The sequence below is a fragment of the Dipteris shenzhenensis genome, chromosome 20, assembly GCF_047967505.1.
Source record: "Dipteris shenzhenensis isolate YYH24624 ecotype China chromosome 20, Dip_SZ_1.0, whole genome shotgun sequence".
NCBI classification, from domain to species: Eukaryota; Viridiplantae; Streptophyta; class Polypodiopsida; order Gleicheniales; family Dipteridaceae; genus Dipteris; species Dipteris shenzhenensis.
Genome location: NC_141615.1, coordinates 39,348,710 through 39,374,891, shown reverse-complemented (window position 1 = coordinate 39,374,891; position 26,182 = coordinate 39,348,710). Strand labels below are relative to the sequence as shown.

General features: G+C 44.9%; 1 protein-coding gene across 1 annotated transcript; it reads left to right on the top strand.

The window, feature by feature from the left end:
• Positions 1-18,941: 18,941 nt before the first annotated feature.
• On the top strand, positions 18,942-24,295 carry LOC147889642 (respiratory burst oxidase homolog protein A-like). The gene is made up of 15 exons (XM_087391418.1): positions 18,942-20,139; positions 20,254-20,413; positions 20,545-20,593; positions 20,702-20,815; positions 20,922-21,344; positions 21,487-21,873; positions 22,000-22,095; positions 22,184-22,299; positions 22,437-22,539; positions 22,651-22,721; positions 22,815-22,977; positions 23,066-23,281; positions 23,379-23,507; positions 23,594-23,672; positions 23,764-24,295. Exons 1-15 carry the CDS (start codon positions 19,425-19,427, stop codon positions 23,871-23,873), a joined length of 2,931 nt encoding a protein of 976 aa, XP_087247544.1. The 5' UTR covers positions 18,942-19,424; the 3' UTR covers positions 23,874-24,295.
• The last annotated feature ends 1,887 nt before the right edge of the window (positions 24,296-26,182 follow it).

The following is a 26,182-nucleotide window of genomic DNA, read 5'->3' as shown; positions in this document are numbered from 1 at the left end:
GAGGACAATGCTAGCCATGGTAGTCTGTTGCATCGAGGTTGCAGCAGAAGATTCATCATAGGGGTAGAAGGGGGCTTGGAGAGAGCATCGAAGGGGGTAGGAGAGAAATTCCTCTTCACATACACTCCATGATCAAGTTCACTTCTCTTGAACCCTTGTTCTCTAAAGTAACCATCAATCTTGCTCTATCAAGCCCTTGGGGCTTGCTTGAAATTGTAGAGCGCCTTCTTTGACATGCACAAAAGTGCTCAGGTCCTGTCTCCACAAATCCTTGTGGGTACCTCATATACACCTCTTCTTGTAGATCTCCATTGAGAAATACAAAATTAACATCCATCTGATGTAAGTATCACCCCATACTACAAGTAAGAGAAAGAATATGGCAAATTGTCTTCATCCTTGTGATGTGCAATGTCTCCTCATAGTCGATGCCCTCCTATTGAGCACATCCTTTTGCCACCAATATTTCCTTATACTTGTCTACTTTCCCATCATTTGTCTACTTGACGTTGTCAGTCCGCTTCTGTAGCTATCTGATCTCCCTTAGGGCCCTCGCTCCTGGCTTTGCTCTGTATGGTTTGTTGACTCTTGGTGGAGGCCATATAGGACCTGAACATGGCTCCATGGCCTCTTTTTGCTTTGAACTTCTTGCATTTCTTTTCTCTACACTGATCCTCCTCCGAATCCTCCTCTTATGGATGACTTGAGCTTTCACCTTTTTTGGAGTCCTTGTGATGCGGCTTCCTCAGCGTCTGCTTTACCCTATGCGCCGACACAGGGACTACATCCATGATGGGCTCTATCACCAAAAGAGGGATGATCATACTCTTTCTTACGGGTTGTTGAATCCTCTCCAGAAGCCTCTCGATATCGGGGAGGTTCTCAAAAACGTTTTTCTCATTCGGGGGACTCCACTCATGGGAGCTCTCCTGGGAGTTGATAAAAAATGAGCAACAAAATACATTGGTTTTGTCATTGATTCAGAAAGATGACATGTCAACGACCATGAATCAAGAAAGAAGTGTAATAATGCAGCCAAAATCTATGGTCGAGGAACGGAGAACATCAAGGATACTTGCAAGCAAAGAGACAAAGCTGGAGGCAGCAAAAGAAGTGTAATCCCCATACTCCTGACTCGATACAGATACGTGATGACCTAAAATGTTGCATCTAGCTGTAATGGGAATGACCCAAAATTAGCTTGAATGATCTGGTGAGGGATGGATGGCTTACCACGAATCATCTGCGATAGCATGAGAACTTGTAGCCACTCCACACGAGCCCACTCTATATCTGACAAATCTGGCCCCTAGTAAGGGCTGCCATGCATCCTCGCTGGGCGGACCAAGGAGTTAAAAAACAGCCCCTTGGTCCGTGGATTGTGAAAGTGTGAGCGAAAGCACTGCCTCTCTAGTATGGCCAATGATGCGTATCCCTTACCTAGGCGAGCCTACATCGCGGGTCTCATAGTGAAGATGGGTCCGAAGAAGACAACCCCAAGATACGTGTATGACAAAACTATCTCAACAGGTGACCCATCAAACATGAAGTGCTCCTCGTGCATGATGGCTCAAGATGTATTGAAGATCATAACGTTGGTTTTACCAAGGTTGACCTTCAAATCATGAGCCTCACAAAAAAATTGTAGTGCGTCAAGGTATCTCTAGAGCCCCTCTATTGAAAAATACAAAAGTGCCACGTTGTCTGCATACAGTAATATCCGGATCAGTGTGTTAGCAAGAGAACATCCACCCCTTAGGCCTGCATCACTGTCTCGAGCTCGTCAATGTAGAGGCCAAATAGGGTATGTGATAGAGGACACCCTTGTTTGACCCAAATAGTGCTCATGATCTCGTCTGTCCACCCAAACCCTACCGGGACTCCGCCTGAGACTCTCTCATAAATTGCCATGACAGCCCAAATGATCTCCTTGTCATAACCCAAATCCTGTAGGCGCTAGAGGAGGCAGGCTCTTGGAACCATATCAAATGCTTTGTAGAAATCCACAAAGCAACAATAAACCCTCTGTTTTCATGCCCTTGCATCCTCGATGATACACCTGAGCATGAGAATGTGATCCATGGTTCCATGATCACGTCGAAATCTAGCCTGTTCTGCTACTCTAGGTCCTCGACACTCTGCAAATGAACTAACCTCAGAATCAAGCACTAATGCATAAATCTTGGACATGACATTCCAATCATAATGGTCTTGTAATTCTCTGGGCTCATTGGATCCCCTGCCTTCTAGATGGGTGAAATAGTGTTAATGGTCTAGGTGCATGGAAATGCCAAACAAACAGCTTCATTAAAGAGCTTTGCTAAGATCAGGGCTATGAGGTTAATCCCATATGCAATGAACTAGGTGCATAGCCCTCATATTCCTTTGGTCGGCCCTTATGAAGTTTCATTACGGCATCCTTCACTCCTCCCCTAGTGAAGAGGATACAGGATGTGGGGCATGGCATAGTGTGAGAGGTCAGGGACTGTTGATTTGGGATATCATATAGTGTGCGTGCATAGTTATACTTGACCTAAGTGTCAGTGAGAGAGATAACCGTGTGTGTGTGTGTGTGTGTGTGTGAGAGAGAGAGAGAGAGAGAGAGATAGATAGATAGATAGTTTTTTAACGTCGTAGGAACAATCCCAAGGAGCCAGTTCTGACTCATCCGACGTCGATCCCTGAGAGAGAGAGAGAGAGAGAGAGAGAGAGAAGAGGAGTAGGCCATAATAGAGATTTGATAGTAGCCAACTATGCCTATTCAGATGGATGGTTAATTGGGTACCAATAGTAGCGATTTGGAGAAGGAGCGTTGGTTAGCAATAGTGGGGCGATGAGGAGGAGGAGCGAGAAACTATAGCCGCATGCACTATGGAAGCATCATGCCTTTCATGAGAGAGAAAGAGAGAGAGAGAGAGAGAGAGAGAGAGAGAGAGAGAGAGAGAGAGAGAGAGAGAGAGTGAGTGAGTGAGAGAGAGAGAGAGAGAGAGAGAGAGAGAGAGAGAAGACTTAGGACTTATTTTTTATGTATCTGCAATGTGTAGTTTAGCATCAATTCCAATGGCAAGGATGAAGGTGATTGCCACGAAGAAGGACAAGGGTCCACCCATAGCAAAATTGGCAGTATCGAAAGGACGAGACGCGCATCCTATAAAAGGAAAGCCAATGCATCTTCTAAAAAAAATAATTTACAGAAAAGGTCAGTGTACTAATGGAGATAAGAAGGGCTCAGAAAGCCATGGGAATGTGTATTCGCAAGGCACCTTTTCAAAGTCTAGTTAAGCAGGTTTGTGATGATATGAACTTTGGGAGCATTGGATACCGGTGGCAAAGAGTAGCAATTAGGGCATTACAAGTGAGTGCCGAAGACTTTTTCATAGAGTTTTTCTAGGATATGTTTCTTCTTGCAGCCCACAACCATAGGGTGACAATCATGGCAAAGGATATGACTACTTTAAAGATGGTGAGATGGAGATATGACAAACTCCTCAAGACTACAGATATGACAGACATCAAGATGAGAGACATTGCATGAACGCTGAAACAAGATGTAGTAAAGATAGAGGAAGTGACCCATGGAAAAGAAACAAGAGCAAAAACAGCCTTCGAGGTATCCCAAAAGCTAGGATACTAGGCGTCTTTGTACCTCTTCCACCAATATGGATACTACAAAGCTAGAATTATAGGTTTTCAAGCATCTACATACACTAGGACCTACTATAGATATATGTTTTGAGGATGCGGACTCATTAAGAGAGTTTACCCTAATAGATGATTGTATGCTTGCAATAGAGCAAGAGAAGTTACCGACACAATCATCCTTGCAGGACTCTGGTAAGTTTTATTTTTATATATCTCTTAAGACAACCAATTATTTGGAATACTTTCTGAACTACTCTGTTGCAGCTTACTCAAAAAAAGGTTACATGAAGAGATTCAAAGTTTTGTACGTATCCTGGATCCAGCTATCTCCTTCAAGTTAAGGGATCCCAGGGAGCCAACGAAACAGCTTGCAAAGTTGCTCACATATTACAAATTCGAATCTGTGTGCCTTATTGTCATCCCTTACCACTCAAAGTAAGTGATTATTCAAGTATAGGAGCTAAATTGTTCTTTTCAATCCACAAATTCTAATCTTTATAGGAATTGTCAAACGTAGATGACATTAGGATTTAGCTATACAATACATCTGCCAATAAAAGTATGCTTTTGCTTCAATTTAGTTATACTCATCAAGAGATCGATCATAAGTGACCTTGCATTGCCTAAAAGAAGTATCTTATTTTTTGAAATAATAGAGGGTTTATTTTGTAGAAAGCCATTGACACTGACATATACATTTACAATGCTCTGAAGAGACTAACATATGCAATTTACAATGCACTCGATCATTGCTCGTAAAATACATCTAAGTTGGGTGCAATTGCACCACTGCACTTGGAGGTAAGACAAAAAATCATTTGCCCTATCAATATTTTTTTAAAATTAATCTAAATAGTTTTAAGCTTACAATCTACTAGTTGGTTCATAGACACCTCAACAATACAATGCCTACTCTTGTGGATGGAGGGTCCTTATAAACACCGTGTACATTTTTTAGTCTTATTTGTCACAGGATACACCAGCTCCCGTAAGCACCATTATTCATCTATTTAAAATTGACATATAACATTAAGCTTAACATTGAACTTGAAACTAAATTTTTGTTTGTGTTTGTGTAGATGACTAAGGATAGCTATGATGATCAATATGTGTTCAACTTCAGAGCTAGGATGATCATAGATCTCCTTCAATATGCCTCCTCTACACCACAAGAGAAAGGAGTGGAGAAGGAAAGTGTTGGGGTAAAGGGCAGTGTGCCCACCCACTTGTACAGTGCCCATGTATACTCATATATATATGATAGAGGAATAAGCTGGAGTAGCTTTTGCTCCACCACTTTTGGTGTCTCCTTACCCCTTTGTGTGTGCTCTCTCCTCTCCCACAACTGGTATCAGAGCTAAGGAGAGCTTGGTGAGTGTGGCCAGCAAGGTTAGAGAGGAGCAGCCTGGTATCAAAGCGACGAGGTCGGCGTCGGAGACGTGATATGGAGACTCGGCTCACTGGGAAGCGACGCTGGGAGGTGGCTTTGGTTTTGCCAGTCTCCACGACGATGGGCGCAGTGATGAGGAGCTCTTGGCTGCAGGTTGTTGGAGTTGCTGTGTGTGGAGGATAAGATCCGCTCTGACATTCGAGGGATGCAATGAGAGGTCGCTACTGAGTTTGTCGACGCTGGAGACGTTTGTTATTTGGCCTACGAATCGCCATCGGTGGGTTTGGAGCAATGGACGTTGAGGCTGAGCGTCGGAGTAGAGGCTGTGGCGCTGCTGAAGGGCTATGGAGATGGCGCTCATGAGAGAGTAGCTGAGGGATATGGCTTGGCTGCTCGTATGGTTGACTGTCTGCGGGGCTGCCAGTTTGCTCATCCGTGTGTGGTAGAGGCGCAGCTGCGGACTTGGCCGATGGAGGGTTGACTGTGTTGTGAGCTATGTCGAGTTAGCTTGCTTGCCGAGGCATGAAGAGTTGCTCACGTTGGAGGCAAACATGTGCTGAAGCTTTGCTTGAAGCTATTGTGTATGGCTGAGTGCCTAGGAGCAAGAGCTGTGGGCGTTGCAATGTTGATGATGGCTAGCTCTGTTGAGGATCACTCGTGGCAATCCATTGCATGGAGGGCTGTAGGGATGCTCCATCCCGTGAGCAAAGGAAGAGCAGCCCAGTGATAGCAACAACATCCATTTTGGAGAAGATGAGTTGTTGGGGAGCTTGTGGATTGCATGTTTGATGTAGTTGTATGCTTGGGAGATAGCCGGTGTTGCATTTGAGGTCTTGGAGCTGAGCATTGGCTGATTTTGGTCTCTTTGCGGGACATTTTGTAGAAGTACGCCTTGTGGACATTAGCTTGGATAGGCTGATTTGAGGCTGTTGCTTGGGCACTTTGCGGGACTGGTCATATGCCATTTTGCAGTCTTGCACAAGGAGCTTTCGATCTGTACATCACTTTGGCAGTGGCATTGACACATACTTTGACAGTGGTACATGCCTGGTTGAGATGCATTGACAATTCATTGGATGCATGGTTGTTTGCCTATGTTGGATACATACGGTGGTACGGTGATGTATTGAGATCCTGTCAGATTAGCATCATTTGGAGCACATTTCGAGGCTGTTTTGCCAGTGCTTTTGGGCTATTTTATTGCTGATCTGTGAGCATTCTTGGGGCTGATTTGGTTGGGCATTGTACTTGCCATTTTACTGGTGTTGCAGTTGACATACGGGGTGATCTGCTGGATGTATTTTGACGATTTTTGGGGCTGTTTTTTGCCGGAGCAGATGAGTGCTGTAAAGGGCAGCAAACATTCAAGCTGCTGTTGCTGTTTTTATGACAAAACAGTCATTTTCAGGACTGAATATCTCTTTCCTGGTGCGGAATTGCACTTTGTGCCGAACTGGAAAGTTGTAGTTCACAAAACATACTACAACTTTGCTTTTGGAAGCAAGTTGATCTGGTATAAGCTGCAGGAGTTACAGCCTCTGCAAAACCACAAAAAGTTGTAGTCTGCTGTCTATTTGTGACCAATGTGCAGGAAGCTGTTTTTCAGGTGAGAATATCTGAGAATCCACAGGGATTTTGCTCTTGAGGTCAACTGACAAGTTGTAGATCTTTCTACCAGCTACAACTTTGCTGTTTACAGCATTGGCATCCGGTCTTTCAGTGAAAAGATATCGCTGTTCAAAAACAGGGACAGCGTGTTATTTTGCCCAAAGTGGCTGTGAGGTATTGTTGTAGGGATTTCTCTTGCACAACAGTGAATTGGGAACTCACAGTAAATTATATAAAGTGATTGGGATCTCACTTCAGTCCAAGGGCATTATTGGCATTTTGGCAAATCACTTTGGCACATTTGGCAAGTGGTGAATGCTTGATTTTGTTGCCAAAGGATTGCACACTTGAGGTGATGCATTGGTGTTGCAATAAATGCCATTTCGATGCATTACGGATTTGCATTGGTGGATGCCGCACTGATGTTTATGGATAGTTGAGCTGGGCTCCTATTGCCATTGGTTGAGCAGGCATTGCTCATTTGGTTCAGTGCATTTCTTACTTGGATTGCCATGCATTAGCAGGTTACTGGGCTGCATATATTCTTGTTTATGCCTCTTTATGGCTGAGTGCTTTTGAGCATTGGATCAGCCAATTTATTTGGAGACCTGATTGGTCTGGACAACACTATATTTTTTTGTCATTTGGGTTGCCTATTGCACTATACTGCTCTTTGGTTGTGACCTATTGTGCCACAGATATGGCATCTACAGCTGGTAGTGCCCTCTTTGATATTGAGAGGTTGGATGGATCAAACTTTCAGTATTGGAAAGAGTAGATTTATGATGTGTTAGTGCAGAAGAGGCAACATAAGCCCATTCAATGCAAAGGTGTCAAGCCTAATAGCATTAAACAGAGTGATTGGGATGACATGGATGAGCAAGCATGCTCTATCATTCAGTCATCACTCTCGAAGTCAGTCTACTTGCAGGTACAGGATGGTGTACAGGGTGTAGATTGCCATGCATATGAGTTCTATACTCGTATATGCCGGATGTATGACCATGATAGTGTTATGTTACAGCATGATGGGCTGAAATGTACTGATGGGCTGAAATACAGCCTTGATATGCACTCCAAAGGTCGATCAATTGGTAGAAACATGTCATGTTCAAGGGGGAATTCCAGGAGCAAGTCTAGCTCTCAGACTTGTGTTACAGGATGGTGTACAGGGTGTAGATTGCCATGCATATGAGTTCTATACTCGTATATGCCGGATGTATGACCATGATAGTGTTATGTTACAGCATGATGGGCTGAAATGTACTGATGGGCTGAAATACAGCCTTGATATGCACTCCAAAGGTCGATCAATTGGTAGAAACATGTCATGTTCAAGGGGGAATTCCAGGAGCAAGTCTAGCTCTCAGACTTGTGTTAGATGTTTCTATTGTGGAAAGTATGGCCACATGAAAAATTATTGCTGGAAATGGCTGAGAAAATACAAGAAGAAGAGAAAGGTTAAGAATGACAGGAAGAAAGAGAAGAAGCATGTTGAGCTTCAAGGCGTGGATGCCATGGTTTCCACTGATAGTAGCAGTGATGAAGGCATTCTTTTGTCTATGTCTGACACCTCCTTCTTGGCCACTGATGTACCCATTCTCGGTGATTGGATGTTAGATCCATGTGCTTCATGTCATATGACCCCTCATAGGTCATGGTTCAGTGCATATCAGGAATGCATTGTGGAGAGTGGTTTGATGGGCATTGATCATTCTATGGATGTCTATGGTTATGGGGATATCCACCTTGTTATGCCTAGTGGCTCTATTCTTGTTCTACAGAGGGTTAGACATATACCAGGACTTGCTACGAGCAAGATCAGTACTGGACAGTTGGTTGAGGCAGGTTATCATGTCTCTTTGGGTGATCATGCATGGAAGATTGCTAGAGGCAATCTGGTTATGGCTAGGGGATCACGGGTTGGATTCTCTTATGCATTGCATGTATCAGGTGTCCAGGATAAGATGCTTATGATTAGTAAGCAGCCATCAGCTAGTTTATGGTATGCCAGACTTGGACATATGTCTACTGCAGGTATGGAAGCCCTTACAACATTGAGATACATTCCTGTTATGGATGTCTCTCAAATTTTATGTCATGATTGTGATGATGGTCAGCAGTCAGGATCCTCCTTTGTGAGGAAGACAGTCAGTGAGAGGTATCTTGAGCCATTGCAGTTGGTTCATAGTGCAGTTTGCGGGCCTATGCCTACCGTTTCACTGGGTGGCGCCTCTTACTTTGTGACATTCATTGATGCTGCTACAAAGTACATATGGGTATATCCGATTCGTCAAAAGCATGATGTATATGATACATTTCAGCGCTTCTTGGGTAATGCTGAAAATCAGTCAGGAAAGAAGCTATTGAGCTTGATGACTGATGGTGATGCAGAGTTTACCTCTTCTAGATTTCAGCATCTATGTGATACACTTGGTATCAGGAGGGTGTTGACCACTCCTCATCTTTCTGCTCATGATGCCTTGGCAGAAGGCATAAATCGGATTCTATTGGACAAGATTGGTAGCATGGTACAGTATGCAGGTCTTACCGAATGCTATTGGGCTGAGGCATGTAAGGCAGCTGCATACTTGCTTAACAGGTCACCCAGGAGATCGCTGAATGGTAGAGTGCCATTTGACTTCTTGACAGGCAGGGCACCATGTTATGAGCATTTACGTGTGTTTGGCTGCGAGGCTTATGCTCATGGTTCCCGATCGAGGAGATGTATCTTTCTTGGATACAGTGAGTCCAGTGAGGACTACAGGTTATGGGATTCTTCAACTAGAGAGTTGATACGCAGCCATAATGTCTATTTCAGAGAGGATGCTATGTTTAGACAGCCCAAGACTGTGGATAGCAGGAGAGTGGTATTCCAGGAGGGTGTAAGTGCACCGATACCTCCGAATTCTTTGCAGGGGCAGCCCATATCCCTTGGAGTGGGAGGTTTTTCCCACGGTGAGCAGGTTATAAAGTTGGGACAGCCACGATTACTTCTTGATTTTGGTCAGAGACAGTCAGATGTCTCAAGTATTCCACAGGTTTATACTCCTATGGAGATTGTTGATGCATCTTCTATGGACAGTTATAGTTTACTCCCAGGATGCGGAGTGCCTCTTGCAGATGAGGATGAGGCTGTGCATGGTGAGGAGGATACCTTGGCTAATGATGCCCGGTATGATCCATTGGCTGGTTATGCCAGGACAGATGTGGTTTCTACAGTTATTGACTCGGGTCATATTGTGCATGGGCAGGAATCATTGATATGTTTGCTTCGTAAGTGCCTCCATGGCCAGAAGCAATCCCCTCGAGCTTGGCTTCATAGGTTTGATACCGTTATGAGAGCTCAGGATGTGATGCGCAGTGAGACAGGTTATGGTCTCAGTATTCAGGAGGTTGCTATCCTTCTGAGGTTACTTGCCATATGGTTCCTTATGGATAGGGATGCTTTGTAGTGGGAGCTGCATGGTCTTGATGATGTTTGTCAGATACTTGGTTGTTTCAGTATGGAGAGGGGGAAGTTACTGAGTACTCCATTGCCTGTATTGGCTTCATACTTGAAACACAGCAGGTTTGATGATCACAGATTAGTTGAGCAGCAAGTTATGGTTGATATGGCAGCCATAGTACTTCATGCATCCATGACTGTGTTGAGACTTGGTTCTCACATGTTTGCCATTGGTGCTACACTTCTAGTTCTTGCTTCCGTTGCAGTGGGAGTTGGTAGCATGATTATGGTAGATTTTGGCAGTAGGGAAGCGGTTGTGGACATCAGGTCCTTATGCTTCTAGGAGCAGCATGCAAGTGATGCAGGTTGGGTAGACCAGCAGAGGTCTATTGTAGGTTATGTGCTTATGGTCACAGGTGGTACAGAGACATTTTCTCTGCACAGTGACAGTTTGGGTGCTATGGACTTAGCACAGGAGCAGGTGGTGGTGAGAGTTCACTCTCCCAGTGAGATCTGGCATGAGATCTTGGTTGACAGGCATCTACAGCTTGTCATTTTCTATCCTGCAAACCTGATGTCTGCTAGTAGCTTATCCTCTATGCACTTTGCACATTGTAAAGTGCCGATGGGCATAGGATGACGGTCTGGTTATCTTGTTTTTCAGCCTATGGCTGATTGTATTATGTGTACAATACTCCCTTAAAGGCACACTGCCTTTAAGTGGGAGGTTGTTGGGGTAAAGGGCAGTGTGCCCACCCACTTGTACAGTGCCCATGTATACTCATATATATATGATAGAGGAATAAGCTGGAGTAGCTTTTGCTCCACCACTTTTGGTGTCTCCTTACCCCTTTGTGTGTGCTCTCTCCTCTCCCACAGAAAGCTCTAAGAAATTAGATGGGGGACAAAGCTAAAATATGAAGGAAGACGTCACTCGGGAGTAGGATGAAGACTCTCTACCCATACCTACGGACCCTCAGGCCCGACCTCAGAAGCCTCCACCATCCCATGAACTTCCCCGTCTAACTACTGCGTTTGAACAGGAGAACCCTCCTCCAGCCTCTCAAACTACTGAGCCTGGACTTGAGGATCCTGAGCCCCTTCCCCATCCAAATATTGAGCCTGGACCTGAGCATCTGGAACCCCTTCCCCATCCATATATTGAGCCTGGACCTAAGGATCCTATAACTACTACTTCAGAGCCTCCTATATGAGATGAGGCAGATTGTCCTCTTTTGAAAGTCTGTAATACATAATGGCGTCTTCTGAAATTCATCTGTGTATGAGACTCTATTTTGTAATATATATATATATATATATATATATATAGAGAGAGAGAGAGACTTCACTCATGAATATAGATGTCTCTAGTTACAATACAAGAGAAAGTACGAGAGAAACTGAGTTTCCATTATTGTTTGTAAAATGATGAAAGACTATAGTTACAATGTAGATTATCGCTGCACTTTAGAGCCAAAGCTATTGTAGAGCTTCTCGGACTTGCTTCTTTTGCACCAACACTGAAGAGTCTAGAAAAGAAGCTCAACAATTATAGAAGAGGTTATTCTGGCAGAGATGCTAGATGAGGACAAGGTAGAGGAGGTGGTGGAGGAGAAAAAGGCAAAGGAGAAGTAGCTTGCTAATCAACCTTCTTCATAGGATCATCCTAGAGCATTGGATGCCGACCCTTCATAGCATTAGCCATCCCCTCAACAGTAGCCATTGCCTGAGAATCATCCATTGCCTAAGAGAGAGATTGACAAAGCAAAGAGATCGCTCTAGTACCTTGCTCCTCAATATTATGATCACCATAGCTTCTCGTAGAACCCAGTCCAGTTACTGGGTTGCTGTCCCCACAAAAAACTTTAAGAAGCTATATTCTAGTCTGTAGAATTTCGATAAACACACCATTTTGCAAAAGCACACTCTGTTTATCTAAAACTTTAACTTCTAAAAACCTCAAAGAGAGAGATTGACAAAGCAAAGAGCTCGCTTTTGTACCTTGCTCCTCGATATTATGATAAACATAGCTTCTCGTAGAGCCAAGTCTAGTTATTCGTTTGCCATCCCCACGAAAAACTTGCAAAAGCTACATTCTAGTCTGATAAACACACCATTTTGCAAAAGCATAGTCTTGTTCATCGCAAACTTTTGAAAATTCAAAGAGAGAGATTGACAAAGCAAAGAGCTTGCTCTTGTACCTTGCTCTTTGAGGTACTTCAAGTTACTGGTTTGCCATCGCCACCAAAAACTCGTAGAAGTGACAACCCAATCTAGAGGTTGAAGGAACACGTATGAGGAAGCAACTGAGAGAGAGAGAGAGAGAGAGAGAGAGGGGGGGGGGTTTACTTTGAGAGGGGAGAGTAGTTTGGGAGGGAAAGCACATTTCAATTGGTGATCCTTTTTGAATAAGACATTGTCAAATAGTAGAATCATGTTAGTACCTTGAAGAGATTTTTTATTTGTTTTTAATAGATGTACATGCATAAAATTGCTCCGACATTCCAAAAAAAAATCACATTTTTTAAATTCTCTCCATGTGACGTGGGCCCTATGGCCATTGGTTGAGAGCTATTTTTCATTTTGGCCAAAAGGCCCCAAAATGAGATCCCTTTTTTCCTAATGCTTGGGGGGATTGGAATTGTATTGAGAGTTTTAAAGATAGGTCGCATATGGGTGCTATCATCTCTGAAGCTGAACGTGAGGCTTGGGATAACTTCTGTGAGAGTACGGGTTTAACAAATGCCTATGAACTTTCTCCTAAAGGCCTTTGGATTTCACCTGGTGCAACTGCAGGAAGGGAACTAAATTCCACATCGGGAGACTGGATACATATTGAGTTTCACAAGATAGGATGGTGGTTGAGAGGGCCGCTCAAAGGGAACTATTTGGCCTCAACCTCCCTTTCAAACCACGTGTCAATTTTATGGAGCTACCTTCATGCTTTCCAAGATAGATAGAGCAAGGGACATCCCCTTCAAGTTTAACTCAAGCATGTTCTCCTCTAAAAATTTTTGCAGGAAGATCAAACGTGCTTGGTAGGAGGCAACGGCCAATATATGTGATCCTATGCTTAGATGGGATGCAGCAATCCACAAGGTCCTTTTGATGGCTACCATCAAGGACAACCCAAAAGACGCAATTCTAGCCAAGGTGTTGTAGAGGTCAATGTTGCCTTGTAGGAGGAGGAGTTAGTGGAGGCGAAAGGATCAAAAGAAGGCAACTCTGGTTGGAGGTTGGGGATTGCCCGTGTCAAAGGACTTCTTCCAATCTATCAAGAGGAACCAGATGAGAGAGCGGATCAAAAGAGACCATGGTGAAGCTGTGATCGGGTTTCAGCACATTCCTCAGACCTTTCTACAAGAATTGAGCGGTGTAGTAGGGGAGGAGGCCATACAAGATGTAGAGTGGTCAGCCTACGTAAATAAGTTTTTGGATGGGGTATATTGCAAGATCTCGGAAGGGTAGAAGAAAATCCTAGGGAGGCCATTTGAAAAGGATGAGCTGAAGGACTGAAAAATCTCCCGGCCCAGATGGCCTTAATGTAGAATTATTCTGAGCTTTTTGGGATACAGTGAGCTAGGATCTGACAAAGATGGCTAATGATGCGGTGGAGAAAGGTGGTCAATCATTGGATGTTAATTCAGGGCTCATGAAATTCTTCCCAAAAAGGCAGAGTAGGGTAAGGGTGGGGTATTGGAGGCCCATAACCATGCTAAATACCTCATACAAGATCATCACTAAGGCCTTGGCAATATAGATTCGAGAGCTCAGTGAGATGTAGTGGATAGGGAATAGAACAGATTTGTCAAAGGCCGAGATATCTATGAGAATATTCTAAATGTGGGGACAATCCTTGACTACGCTAGTGCTATGGGTCAAAAAATTGTGATGTTTGGCATAGACCTTGAGAAGCCCTATGACAAAATTAGATGGAACTTTATTCTGGTTACCCTTGAGCATCTAGAGTCTGGTCAGGGCTTCTCAAATAAGGTTAGGTGTCTATTTGAGAACATTGGGGCTATTCTATGTATCAATGGGGGAGTGGTAGGCCGCTTCGAGCCTAGGAGGTCGTTGAGTCAAGGATGCCCCCTCGCCCCCATTCTTTTTGCAATTTGCACGGTTCCTATGATGTCAATGTTGAAGAAGCAGGTGCACAGGCTAGAGTACATCAAAGGGGTGGCTCTCCCCTCAGGTAACCAAGTGTGTAGCCAACTTTTTGCAGATGATACCATCTCAAGGATCCCAACTAGGCTTGAAACCATGAACGTGTTTTGCAAGGCATCTTGGTTGAAGTGTAGCTAGGCCAAAATGTTTGCTCTCAGAACTAGTTCAGATCCTCCTCTGATATGGCTGAAGGACCTAGGTGTGCAAATCATCCAACAGGGTGAGATGGTCAGATATCTGGAAGCTCCTCTAGGTATGGGTATCATGCTCCTCTAGGTATGGGCTGTCACATAGTTTGAGTGGTTCAAGTTGAAAGTTAAAGCGAAGCTGAGAACATGGAGTGGAGTGGAGTGTGCCTGAGTTGGAAGCTGAGAACATGGAGTGGAGTGTGCCTGGGTTGGAATGCTCACTGTTGTTTGGTTGTGTAACATGTTCTGACAATGTCGATCTCCACGTATCAATTTGGCACTTTAGGAAATTGCAATAGCAAGAGATTCAAGCCCTCTTTAGGGGTTTCCTTTGGGTAGAAGAGTGAGGTAAGAAGAGGATGCATTCTATACTAGGTTTTGCCCAATACCCATTGGTTTTCCCACCAATCTGATGAGGCTGCTGTGTTTGTAGGCCAATTGTCGGGGATCCGATCCAATACCACTTGTATCATGTCTGCTTCTCCATCCGAGAGCAGCAATGCTTCGCAGATCTGAGCCGCAGATTTCCAGTCACCTTTTCTTGGGTCCCAGATGTCGTTCCATGTTCTTATGCCTTTTTTGTAGAGGCTACGCGCTCGTCAAAGGTCATGGAGCCCGGATGGCTCGCCTTCACAAGGGAGGGCTGTAGACCACCAAATGCTTTCCAAGCTTGCGTCCCCATGGAGGCCTGACCTTCCCTTCCAAGCCATAGCCTCAACTCTGATCTTCCATGCTGTGACTAGTCCTTGGGCAATGTCTGAGTTCTTTATGTGGACCGGGAAGGCGGAGCAGATGCGATCATACCATTCGAGGTTTGGCCAACTTCCGATACCCTTGGTATTAGCATTGACTATGAAAAATTTCACCATGGCAATCTAGGGTGCATTAACTTCGAAAAGCTCAGCAAGCCATTTACACAGCATTGCGACGTTCTTGAGGTGACAATCTGGGAGGTTGAGGCCGCCCTGCAGTTTTGGGGCTTTCAGTGGCTCCCACGGAATATAGTGCATCTTTCTTTTGCCTTGTTCTTCCGCCCATATGAAACTGCGAAACAGTTTCTCTACTTCCAGCCAATGTCTTTTGGCGAAGTGCTAGATAGAGGCCGCATAGGTAGTTGATGCTACCAACACGTGATGCACTACAAGGGCCCTTGCATTCCAACTCAATGACAAACCACTCCTCCACGCGCGCAGCTTGGCCTTTAGCTTGCCCAGAAACCATTCAAATCTCTGTCTTTTGCCTATGTCGACCCCTTTGTGGGGCTCCCAGGTACCGGACTACCTTGCCATTGGGGATCAGATCAACCCCCAGTGCTATCACCCATGCCGACGGGGGGCATGTGCTGTCCTAAGGAGAAAGGTCTTCGACCAGTTGCATTTTGACCCGAGAGCTATATAGAACGATTCCAGAATCCGCATTAGAGTCTCCACGCTCCACTCGTCTTCTTGTATTAGAGCCATTGCGTCATCGGCAAAAAGCTGACAGTCGATGAGATCCCCCATTGGAAGGGTGAGGCCTTTGATCGATCCGTCCGCCAAGGCAGCTTGCAGCATTGTCATTAGCGGTATAGTAGCTAGGGCGAAGAGGAGGGGGGTGAGGGGGCAGCCCTACCTTACCGAGACCTTCTGAGGGCAAAGCAGCCTATTGCTCCACCATTGATGCATAGAACCATAAAGGCATTCCCAAATAGAGAGGACACTTTGCGGCGGATAAAGTCAGGGCCGAAACCAAGTTTGTTTAGGACCTTCACGATGAAGTCCCAGCGGACTCTGTCATATGCCCTTTCTAGGTCGATGTCGAAGAGAAGGAGCTTCTGGTCCGAGGCTCTGGCATAGTCGATGGAGGTAGCTACATTCAGGATGTTGGAGTAGATTTCTCTGCCTCTAACAAAGCCTGTTTGCTGATTATCTACAGCTGTCGTGCAGATCTCCGTAATGCGGATTGCCAGCGCTTTAGCAATAATCTTATATGAAGTGTTAAGCATGGTTATTGGTCTCCAATCATCCACCTTGAGCCGCATCTATTTTTTAGGGAAGAGCTTCACCAGGCCCGCATTTACGTCTTGAGACAGTGATCCCGTCGCTGCCGTCGCATTTGCCATATCGGTAAGGTCCTACCCAATTAATGCCCAGAACTCGTGGTAGAATTCCACCATCAAACCATCTAGGCTGGGTGACTTTTCATTGGCCATCTGATTTAGCGCCTCCTCCAACTCATCCATAATAAATGGCCTGCCAATCCAATCGTGCTGGTACTCGCTGACTCGGGGGGCCATTGCCGCAGTTGCTGCCAATGGAGACTAGATTAGTAGTGTTAAGTGAAGTGGTCCATTAGTATGTCACCCCATACATTGATAAATGTATATATGTATACACATTTATCAATGTATATACATATTACGTTAAGTAGGAGTTTAAGTTTAATCTCTACCATTTAGGGTTTAAGGGGCCTTTATTAAATGTATGATGCCCATATTTATTAGAATTATGAAAAAGTATTCAAATGTATGAGAAGAGGCTCCCCTCCCCTTAGCTAATGAATGGGATGACCCTCCCTTCTAGGTGTCTTCAATCCTCCGATTTGAAGTAACCTTCTTGGTGTCTTGTTGCCTCCCTTTTAATGCAAGCTTCCACTCCCTATATGCATTTGCTAAACTTAGTTTTCTCTGCCGTCCACCCATTTCCTTGATTCCCTTTCACAAAATGTAGGAAGATTTTATTTTATTATTTGTTTGAGCTACTTTAGAGAGTGGCTTAAGGGTAGGCTTTGATGGTAATGGTGCCTTGTTTCTTTTAATAATTCTCGTTTCTTTTGATAATCCTTTTTGGAGTCCATATAAGAGAGCAAAACGTGGTGCGAACTTTTCGTGGGCGACCTTTGAGAGGCGGTTTGTTGATAGTGCAAATCCACGTTGAGAGTGTGGACTCTGGAGGGAGCGAGGAGCAATACAGCGGAAGGGGTGTGTGCTGGGGTGAGGTGGAAGTGTAATGGGGTCCAACTCAGTTACCAACCCAGCCAAGGGAGGGGAGAGGCGTAAAGCTCATTAAAGGAGAGCGGCCGGCGGGCAACTCGGTTGTTGTGATTGCTTGGCTGGACAGCCTGATCATTTCTGTCCTTTATTACCACAGTGAGAAACGAATTGGTAAAGGGTAGATCTTAGCTGGGCGCACTGCCTCGTATTCAATGCGTCTGGAATTTGTTTTGAAATGCCGAGCATGTGAACAGTCTGATGTGAAATTTCAAGCGATATATGTGAAAAGCTTGATCTGAACGAAAGCTATTGACAAGCAATGTGCGATTTTTTACGTTTGAATGTGTGGGCGCCCATAGAGAATTTCCGTTTGAAGAAGGTGGCAAAGGCAAAAGCTTACGACGATTCTCACCGGTTGGAGTTGGATTGCTTTGAAGCAGAGATGTTATAAAAAAATGACATGCTGTAGCTTTATTTGTTTTAAAGCTTGTTTGAAGTTTTGAAGAGAGAGAGAGAGGGGGGGATGGGGATCTGTTGCATGCATCACGTGCATGGCGTCATCTACAATAATGTATTTCCCGATGATGCCAGCGTGGTATCTATTCGCAGAAGTTTTATAAGGCGATTATCCGTCGGTAATAACTTCCGATCGGCGATCAGCCATATCACAGGCAGCATTCCTTTGGCTGTGGAAAATTGAGCTTCAGCAGTTGTGAAAGCCTAAAGGTTGGAAATTTGAGGTTTTTGGCTACGGAAAATACCCACATTTTTCTTCGAAATTATTCTTGAAATATAGTACGTAATGGATAGCTTCATCACTAGTGGAAAATTTGGGCTTTTTTATTTTCCATGAAAAAAAAAATTGGGCTTTTTGGCGGTGGATACACTGAAAAATGGTGGTGGCTATGCAAAGTTGAGCTTTAATAGTAGTCAAAACTGAGCTTCATCACTGATGAGAGACTTTCCGGCTATGAGCTTCATCAGCATTGAAAGCATCATCAGCATGAAAAATTGAGCATTTTTCGAACTTTCTGGGGGTATCCAAAAAAGAAAAGGCTATGGAAAGTTGAACTATCATCAGCGGTGAAAGCTTTTGGGCTATGGAAAATTGAGCTTTTGGAAAAACCCATGCCTCGTTCGGCTTCCTTGTCACAACAACAACAACAAAAAAACAACAACAAATACGGGTGGTCACTGCTGCCAGCATTTAAATCTTTGAACGTACTTTGCTCTCTCTCCGACTGCCACAGTCCACTGTCCGCCTCTGTGGGTCGTAAATGCACACAACGCGCAAACTTCTAAACATATGTTTTAGCTGCTTGCTTTATCTGACTTATATTCCCATTCTTTTCGTGGCGCAGTCAAAACAGCTTCTTTTCTCTTCTCTTCCACGAGACTAGATATTCCTCGAATCTAGCTTGGTTTATATGGGATTAGAGCCCGGAGGAGATTTTGGGAGGGCAATTGGGCTTTTGTTGCATGTTATGGCGATCTAGAAGGAGTAGTTGCTGCATGCTCGGCGATGAGAAAGGTTGCTTTTAGCCTTTTGCTTCTAGGAAGCTTTCTGTTCTTAACACATATCTCTCAATTTGAGAGATAACGAGCTCTGTTCCAACTCAACAATTGCATTTCTCTTAATTAGCTAATTGAGACGACGAGCTTGCAGGAAGCTTTCTGTTCCATCCCAACAGTTGCATTTCTCAATTCGTGACCTTCCGAAGCTTTCTCATCTACCTCGCCACTCGCATTCCTCAAAAGACTGCTGTCCTCGCAGCTTGCTTCAGATCTTAAGCTTTCCCCACAAGTTTCCATAGTTTTTGGCATATTGCTTCTTCTGAGCTCCTTTCGCCTCCTTTTCCTGCTTGCTTTTCACGTGCATTGCCTTTCCAACTTTCCCCTTCCTCCTCCCCTGCTGGGCTTTTCATCACAGCCCTTCCTTCCCGTAAAGCAGTAGCTCAGATCGGCATGCTCCCCTGTTCATCACTTTAGCCACCACCTCGTTCGGGTGCCATGGCTCAACGGTTAGGAGGCAGTGGGAGCTTCCGGAGAAGCGGGTTGCTCGGGAAGATTGGCAAGAGTGGGCCGATTGATGAATATCTCAACTCTCCCTTCGATCTGGATATGGCGAGCAACAGCAGCTCCTCGTCATGGAAGCTCGAAGACGTTATGGCTCGCGCAGGGGAAGAAGCGGACCAGCACTATCTGGAGGTCACCTTGGACGTGAGAGACGATTCCATACTGCTTCGGAGCGTTCAACCCACCACGGACGATCCAGAGTGCAACCTCCTGGCTCAAGAATGGGAGAAGAAGAGTTCGCTGTTAAACTTGGTGCGCACGGCCTCGAATGCTTCCGGTCGAATGAAGCAACTGTCGCAGGAGCTTTCTTCGGACTTGAAGAGGACGGCGTCTGCTCAAATGGGCAAGCTTTCTCAGGAGCTGAAACGTATGTCATTCAACAGCAGCTCTGCACCTGGTTCTCGGAGTCAATCAGGGAGGCAAACTACGGACGAACCTCCTTTCCGAGCCTCCCAAGTGCCCAGGACTCGCAAAGTTCTAACAAGGTCCAGGTCGGGAGCAGAGTATGCCTTGGAGGGGCTTCGGTTCATCAGCAAGACCACAGTCGCTACAGATGCTTCAACTCAGTGGAAGGCGGTCGAAAACAGATTCTACCAGCTTGCCTCTCCCGATGGCTTGCTCGGTCGGGGAGATTTTGGCCTCTGCATCGGTCAGCTCAGCTCTGTGTTACTGTTAGTTATTAACTTGTCCGCTTTGATTGTTTCGTTTGCTTATGGAAAAGCACTCGTAATCACATCACCATCTTCTTTCTTTTTCGCGTCAGGGATGAAGGACACCAGGGAGTTCGCAACTGAGCTTTTCGATGCCCTGGCCCGAAGGCGCGGCCTAGTATTGCAGGCCATCACATTGGAAGAGCTCAAGGAATTTTGGTCGCTTATCTCCAACCAAAGCTTTGATTCTCGCCTCCAAATATTCTTCGACATGTAATCCTCCGGATCCCACTTCATCTGATAGTTTAAGATGTTTTTCTACGCCGGGTTTGCGTCGTCTCTGTTCTTCTTGATTTTGAGCCTCGTTCCTGGCAGATCCGTGGTTGATATTCCACTGTGCACAGGTGTGACAAGAATGCAGATGGTCGTATTTCGGAAGATGAGGTTAGAGAGGTAAGAGCGCTGTGAGTTGGACAACCATGGGCCTCTTCCCTGCTAAGGTAGAGAGTGTCTATGCAATCTACGTTAATCACATCGCATATTTGTTATTGCTTTGTACAGGTTATTGCCTTGAGTGCCTCCGCCAACAAATTATCGAAACTCAAAGAGCAAGCGGAGGAGTATGCTGCTCTGATCATGGAAGAGTTGGACCCCGACAACATAGGCTACATAGAGGTAATTCAATGAACCAAGATGATTGTACATAGGACGTCGGGTAGTGTTCCTGACTTCAGTCGCTCATGGATTCGTGACATGGTTGCTATCTCTCTCGTCTTGACAGCTTTGGCAGCTTGAAGCCTTACTTCAAGGACAATGCAGCCAAGATTATTGCAGAGACGGAGCTAGCAATTTCAGCCAAACTCTGAGCCAGACTCTTGTTGCTCCCAGGAGGAGGAATTGCTTTAGCAGACTCATTCGTGCAGCAATGCATTTGCTTGATGAAAATTGGCAACGCATCTGGGTACTATTGCTATGGATCGCAGCCATGGTTGGACTGTTCACCTGGAAGTTCTTACAGTACAGGGGGAGATCATCGTTTCATGTGATGGGTTATTGTCTATGCACCGCCAAAGGAGCAGCAGAGACTCTCAAGCTCAACATGGCTCTCATCCTTTTGCCTGTCTGTCGGAATACCATAACTTGGTTGCGCTCAACAATGCTGGGATCCATAGTTCCTTTTGACGACAACATCAACTTTCATAAGGTGCATTTCTTTGCGTTCGGTTTTTGCCATCAACTTTCATGAGGTTGCATTTCTTTTTGTTTGCTTTTCGCCGCAAACTGGCGCTCTTCTCCAAGAGGCTTCGAGCGCTTTTCATCAACGCTAAGACATTTGCATTTTGCAGACTATTGCTGTAGGTATAGTCGCTGGTGTTCTTCTTCATGCTGGGAATCACTTGGCTTGTGATTTCCCTCTTCTAACGAACAGCGACGATGCCAAGTTCGAGAAGTATCTAGGATCAGACTTCGACTTTCGAAAGCCAACCTATCGAAGCATTGTGTCGAGCGTAGAGGGTATCACAGGGATCTGCATGGTGATCCTGATGTCCTTTGCATTTGTATTGGCAACCCGGTGGTTCAGAAGGAACTTGGTGAAATTGCCATGGCCTTTCCAGAGGATGACGGGGTTCAATGCGTTTTGGTATTCCCACCACATGTTCATAGTAGTGTACCTGCTGCTCGTCATCCATTCGATCTTCTTATACCTATGTCATGACTGGAAGCAAAAAACGGTCTGGATTTTGCTCATTGTCTTCTATTTATTGTATATCTACGTTATCAGTCCATTATACATTCATGTCGTTAGATCACATGATTTGATTCCGGCTACTCTTAGTCCAACTCTTTCAAATGCGCAGACGTGGATGTACCTGGCTGTGCCTTTGCTGCTCTACACTGGCGAGCGCACCCTGAGAGCTTTGAGAGCAGGACATTACACCGTCACCATCGTCAAGGTTTGTCTCCTTAGTTTGTCATCATGAATCGAAAGGAGACCATGAGAATTCAGGGGAATATTTGGTTTTGACGTTCTCAAATTTGCAGGCTGCTATCTATCCTGGGAACGTTCTCGCCCTCTACATGACCAAACCTCCCGGATTCAAATACAAAAGTGGAATGTACACCTTTCTGCAGTGTCCGGAAGTGTCTCCTTTCGAATGGTAAGCTGCATTGATCCAAGTGTTGGACGAGCGCTGGAATCCACGATTTTAGCGCATTGATCCAATTGTACTGGAATCCACGTTTTTATAGCAGTATGCCAGCGATGTCACTGACTTCGAATTTGAAAAATTCGCAGGCATCCTTTTTCCATCACTTCTGCTCCAGGAGACAACTTCTTAAGCGTCCACATACGGACACTTGGTGATTGGACCCTAGAAATGAAAAGGTTGTTCTCCGAGGTAAGATCCACACATATTCCACTGTAGAGTAAATATTTGTAGCAAGTAGAGCGATTTTCGATTGGAGCGGCTTCGAAACTGCCAAAAGTAACTCGTGCTGTATCCATTCAGATCATGGAGCCTCCTCTAGGTGGCAAGAGTGGTCTGCTTAGAGCCGAGTACAAATATGGAGATGAATCAAGGTAAATGACTGGGATCGTCGGTAGTCCCGTGTTCTAGTTAAAAATTAGCCCGGTTGCTTGTTGTCTCACCTTTACCATTCAATATATTGGCAGGTTCCCTAAGCTTCGAATAGATGGCCCCTACGGAGCTCCAGCGCAAGATTACAAGAAATACGACGTGCTGGTGCTAATTGGGCTTGGCATCGGCGCAACTCCGTTCATCAGTATTCTGAGGGATATGCTCAATCATATCAAGTTTGCAGACCAGCAACCTCCTGTATGTTGTGCTTCAGATTTTTTGAACCAATTGCTAGAGATGAAGAACATGCAATTAAACGTTCTGATTTACATGTGGCAATATCTAGGATTCAAGTACGAGTTCTATATCAAGTTCAAATTCGATATCAAGTTTATACTCCGAATCGAGCAGTTCTAGCAAGTGCTCTGAAAGTCCCAACACAAGGAAGAAAAAGAAATCCCGTTGCCCTACCAATGCTTATTTCTACTGGGTTACTAAAGAGCAAGGCTCCTTCGAATGGTTCAAGGGGGTGATGAACGAGGTCGCCGAAATAGATAACAAGGTCAGATTTGCTTGAGCTGAATTCATTGTAGGCTTGATGAAGATGGCAATAATGTATTCAAGCTTTCATTCAACATGATACCACCCAACATGTGCAGGCCGTCATTGAGATGCATAACTATCTAACAAGCGTATATGAAGAGGGTGATGCCCGCTCTGCCCTGATAACGATGGTCCAAGCTTTGCACCATGCAAAAAATGGAGTAGATATTGTGTCAGGAACAAGAGTATGTCTTGTCGCACCACGAACTAAAATATTTTAAACATTTTCACTTCTCGTCTTTGCATAGCTTACAGTTCTCGCGGATTGCAGGTGAGGACGCACTTTGCCAGACCCAATTGGAAGAAAGTTTTTTCCCGGGTGGCAAACCTCCACAAAGATTCGAGAATTGGTTAGTCAGACCTGTCCTTACACAGTATGGTTTATCGTCGTTGTTGTTATTGTTAAGTAAACCAATGACTGAAAGGTGATGTTGATAACAGGCGTTTTCTACTGTGGACCGCTCATGCTCGCGAAGGAGCTGGACGCGCTAGTTCGAGAATACAACCATTCTTCCTGCACGAAGTTCGAGTTTCACAAAGAAAACTTCTGATTTTCTTACAGAACTATTACACGAATGCGGTTGTGGCTGCGCTGAAAGGAGAGGTTTAGAAGCTCACAGCTGAAAATCCTCGGCTGCGCTCTCCATTGATACGGCACTTCAAAGTTTTATTGCGAAAGGCCCCAATCGTGGGTTTTGCAGAACGAGAGCTTCCATAATCACAGCAGCCTGGCCTCACAGGCCATTATTTAACTCTATTTTTGACCCGTAATAAAAAGGGGCAGCAACCGAAGTGGTTCGTTGCTCCTACGTGCCTCCTGATTTTTTTTTCTATTACGGTGGCCGATGACCTTGGCCCTTAATTGTGGTCGAGGCTAGGTTTGCTATGTTGTACATACGGGAAGGCTGCTATAGAGATGTACAGCAGAACACCAAAATCAAAAGTGAACACAATGACTGGGATGTATCCAATCCGGCGGCTCTCATATATATAATCAAAAAGTAAATTTATTATATTATACATGTCTCGAAATAGGCACCCCAGTTAATAGATACTCCGTCTTCTTTTCAATAAGCCTCTGAAGTTTTGTTCGTAATTGAAGTTTTTTTCGTAATTATATTCCCCATGCTTTCTTGTTTTCCTACATTATTAAAGCTCTTCAAACACATCATTAATCTGTATCATTTAATGCATACAAGTCTCCCGACGGTGATATTTGAGTATTTTAGACAACTCAAGGTTTAATGGAACATGCCTGGCTCCCCTTGAAGTTAATTAAGGAAGAGCAGGAAGCACATATTGCCTTTTCGTTTCACCTTCAGGGCCATCTCATATGTGCCCGAGTTGACCAAGGCCATCCATGTACTTGTGATATATCCAAAGTTGCCGCAATAAATATAAGGACGAAAGTGGATCTGATTAAGGCCAATGGCTTATGCACCAGAGTGGCTTCCCGGGCTCTAGCCACCATTGCACTATGAGTACACGGGGCATTTTTTACTTAAAAGGTAAAGATAATTTGAAGGAGAACTGCGCCAAGGGTACTTCCGAGTTTTGGCAACCCCTAACCTTCTGCCCAATCAACGAGAATGCTCACCAACTAATCAATGAGTGTAACCCTCGGAGCAGAATATGAACCTCTTGTTGGTAACAAAATATGAGCATTGATCTTTACCAAAGATAGTATGTGAACAAAGCTACACAGTTTTTATCAAAGAGAGTATGTGAACAAAGCTAGGGACAAAGTGTGCTGATGAGAGAAGCAAAGTCTTGTATTGAAGTGGAACGTATAGCTAGCTTAAGGAGAGTTTCTAGGAAGACCTTATAGAAACTGGGAACAGACGTCTCCAGGCCTGCCTTCTGGCCATTGGGAACAAGCACTGGTGTTGCTTGGTTTGTGGAAAAGCAAGCTGGAAGCATAGTGCTGTTATGTAGGTGGTGGCAGAATGTGCCCTTGCGCATTTTTCAAGAGGCGATGCGAGCTGCGAGAGAGCATATATAGGCTATTATGCATGTGCGTTGTGGATCGGCAGGACTCTGCTTTTGAGAAACAGCTGAGCAGATAAGTCACGACTTTACCGCTTTCTTTAGCAAGCGCGCTCCGAAGTTCGACTAAATCCCGTGTGCGACACGTAATCTCGCGAAAGTGGATGGGAATTGAAGGGCCTCTGTTTGTGCGCTTATATACAGCGCGGTTCTTTCTGTCATGCCTCTCATGCAGCACGATTTTGTCATCTTCAACACAAAACATCTCGTTAATCCAAACTTTTTCGATTGGTTTGTGGCCACGTAGCAGCGCCTCCCCGTCGTGCGTTTAATTGCGATCGTTTGGCAGTGGAGTTCTCCACCCTGCTGCACGTTATCGTTCATCACACCCTCTACCCTCCCCTTTGTCGCTCCCGACCATACCCTGTCGCTCCTCCCATCAACAACCTGCAGGGCGTACCCCGTCCTTCGCGCTGTTGTTGACAGCGGTTGCTTTTCTGCTCATGGGCAGATGACACGGTGCTCCTATTCTCTCCTGCGAAAGCGAACTCGGAAATTCCCAGCACAAATGCGGGGCTGCTGAGTGACCCGTGATGTAATTTGAAATGACCAGTGACGTACTTGAATAGACGATTTCCCGTCGACAAGCAGCTTTTTAAATCCGTTCTGTTTTAATCTTTCATCTAATCAGAACAGCCTATTTTCTGCTCTCTCCTCCTAATCTGATCAAATTTGTACAACGGAAAACAACATTGAGGATCTACGAAAGCCTCTTCATGATTCTCACCTATTTCCACCCACCACATGACACGTAGAGTTAGCGCAGCAATCTCCAACCTCTCACCGGCACTGCTCTCTTCTTTGACGCTGCCGT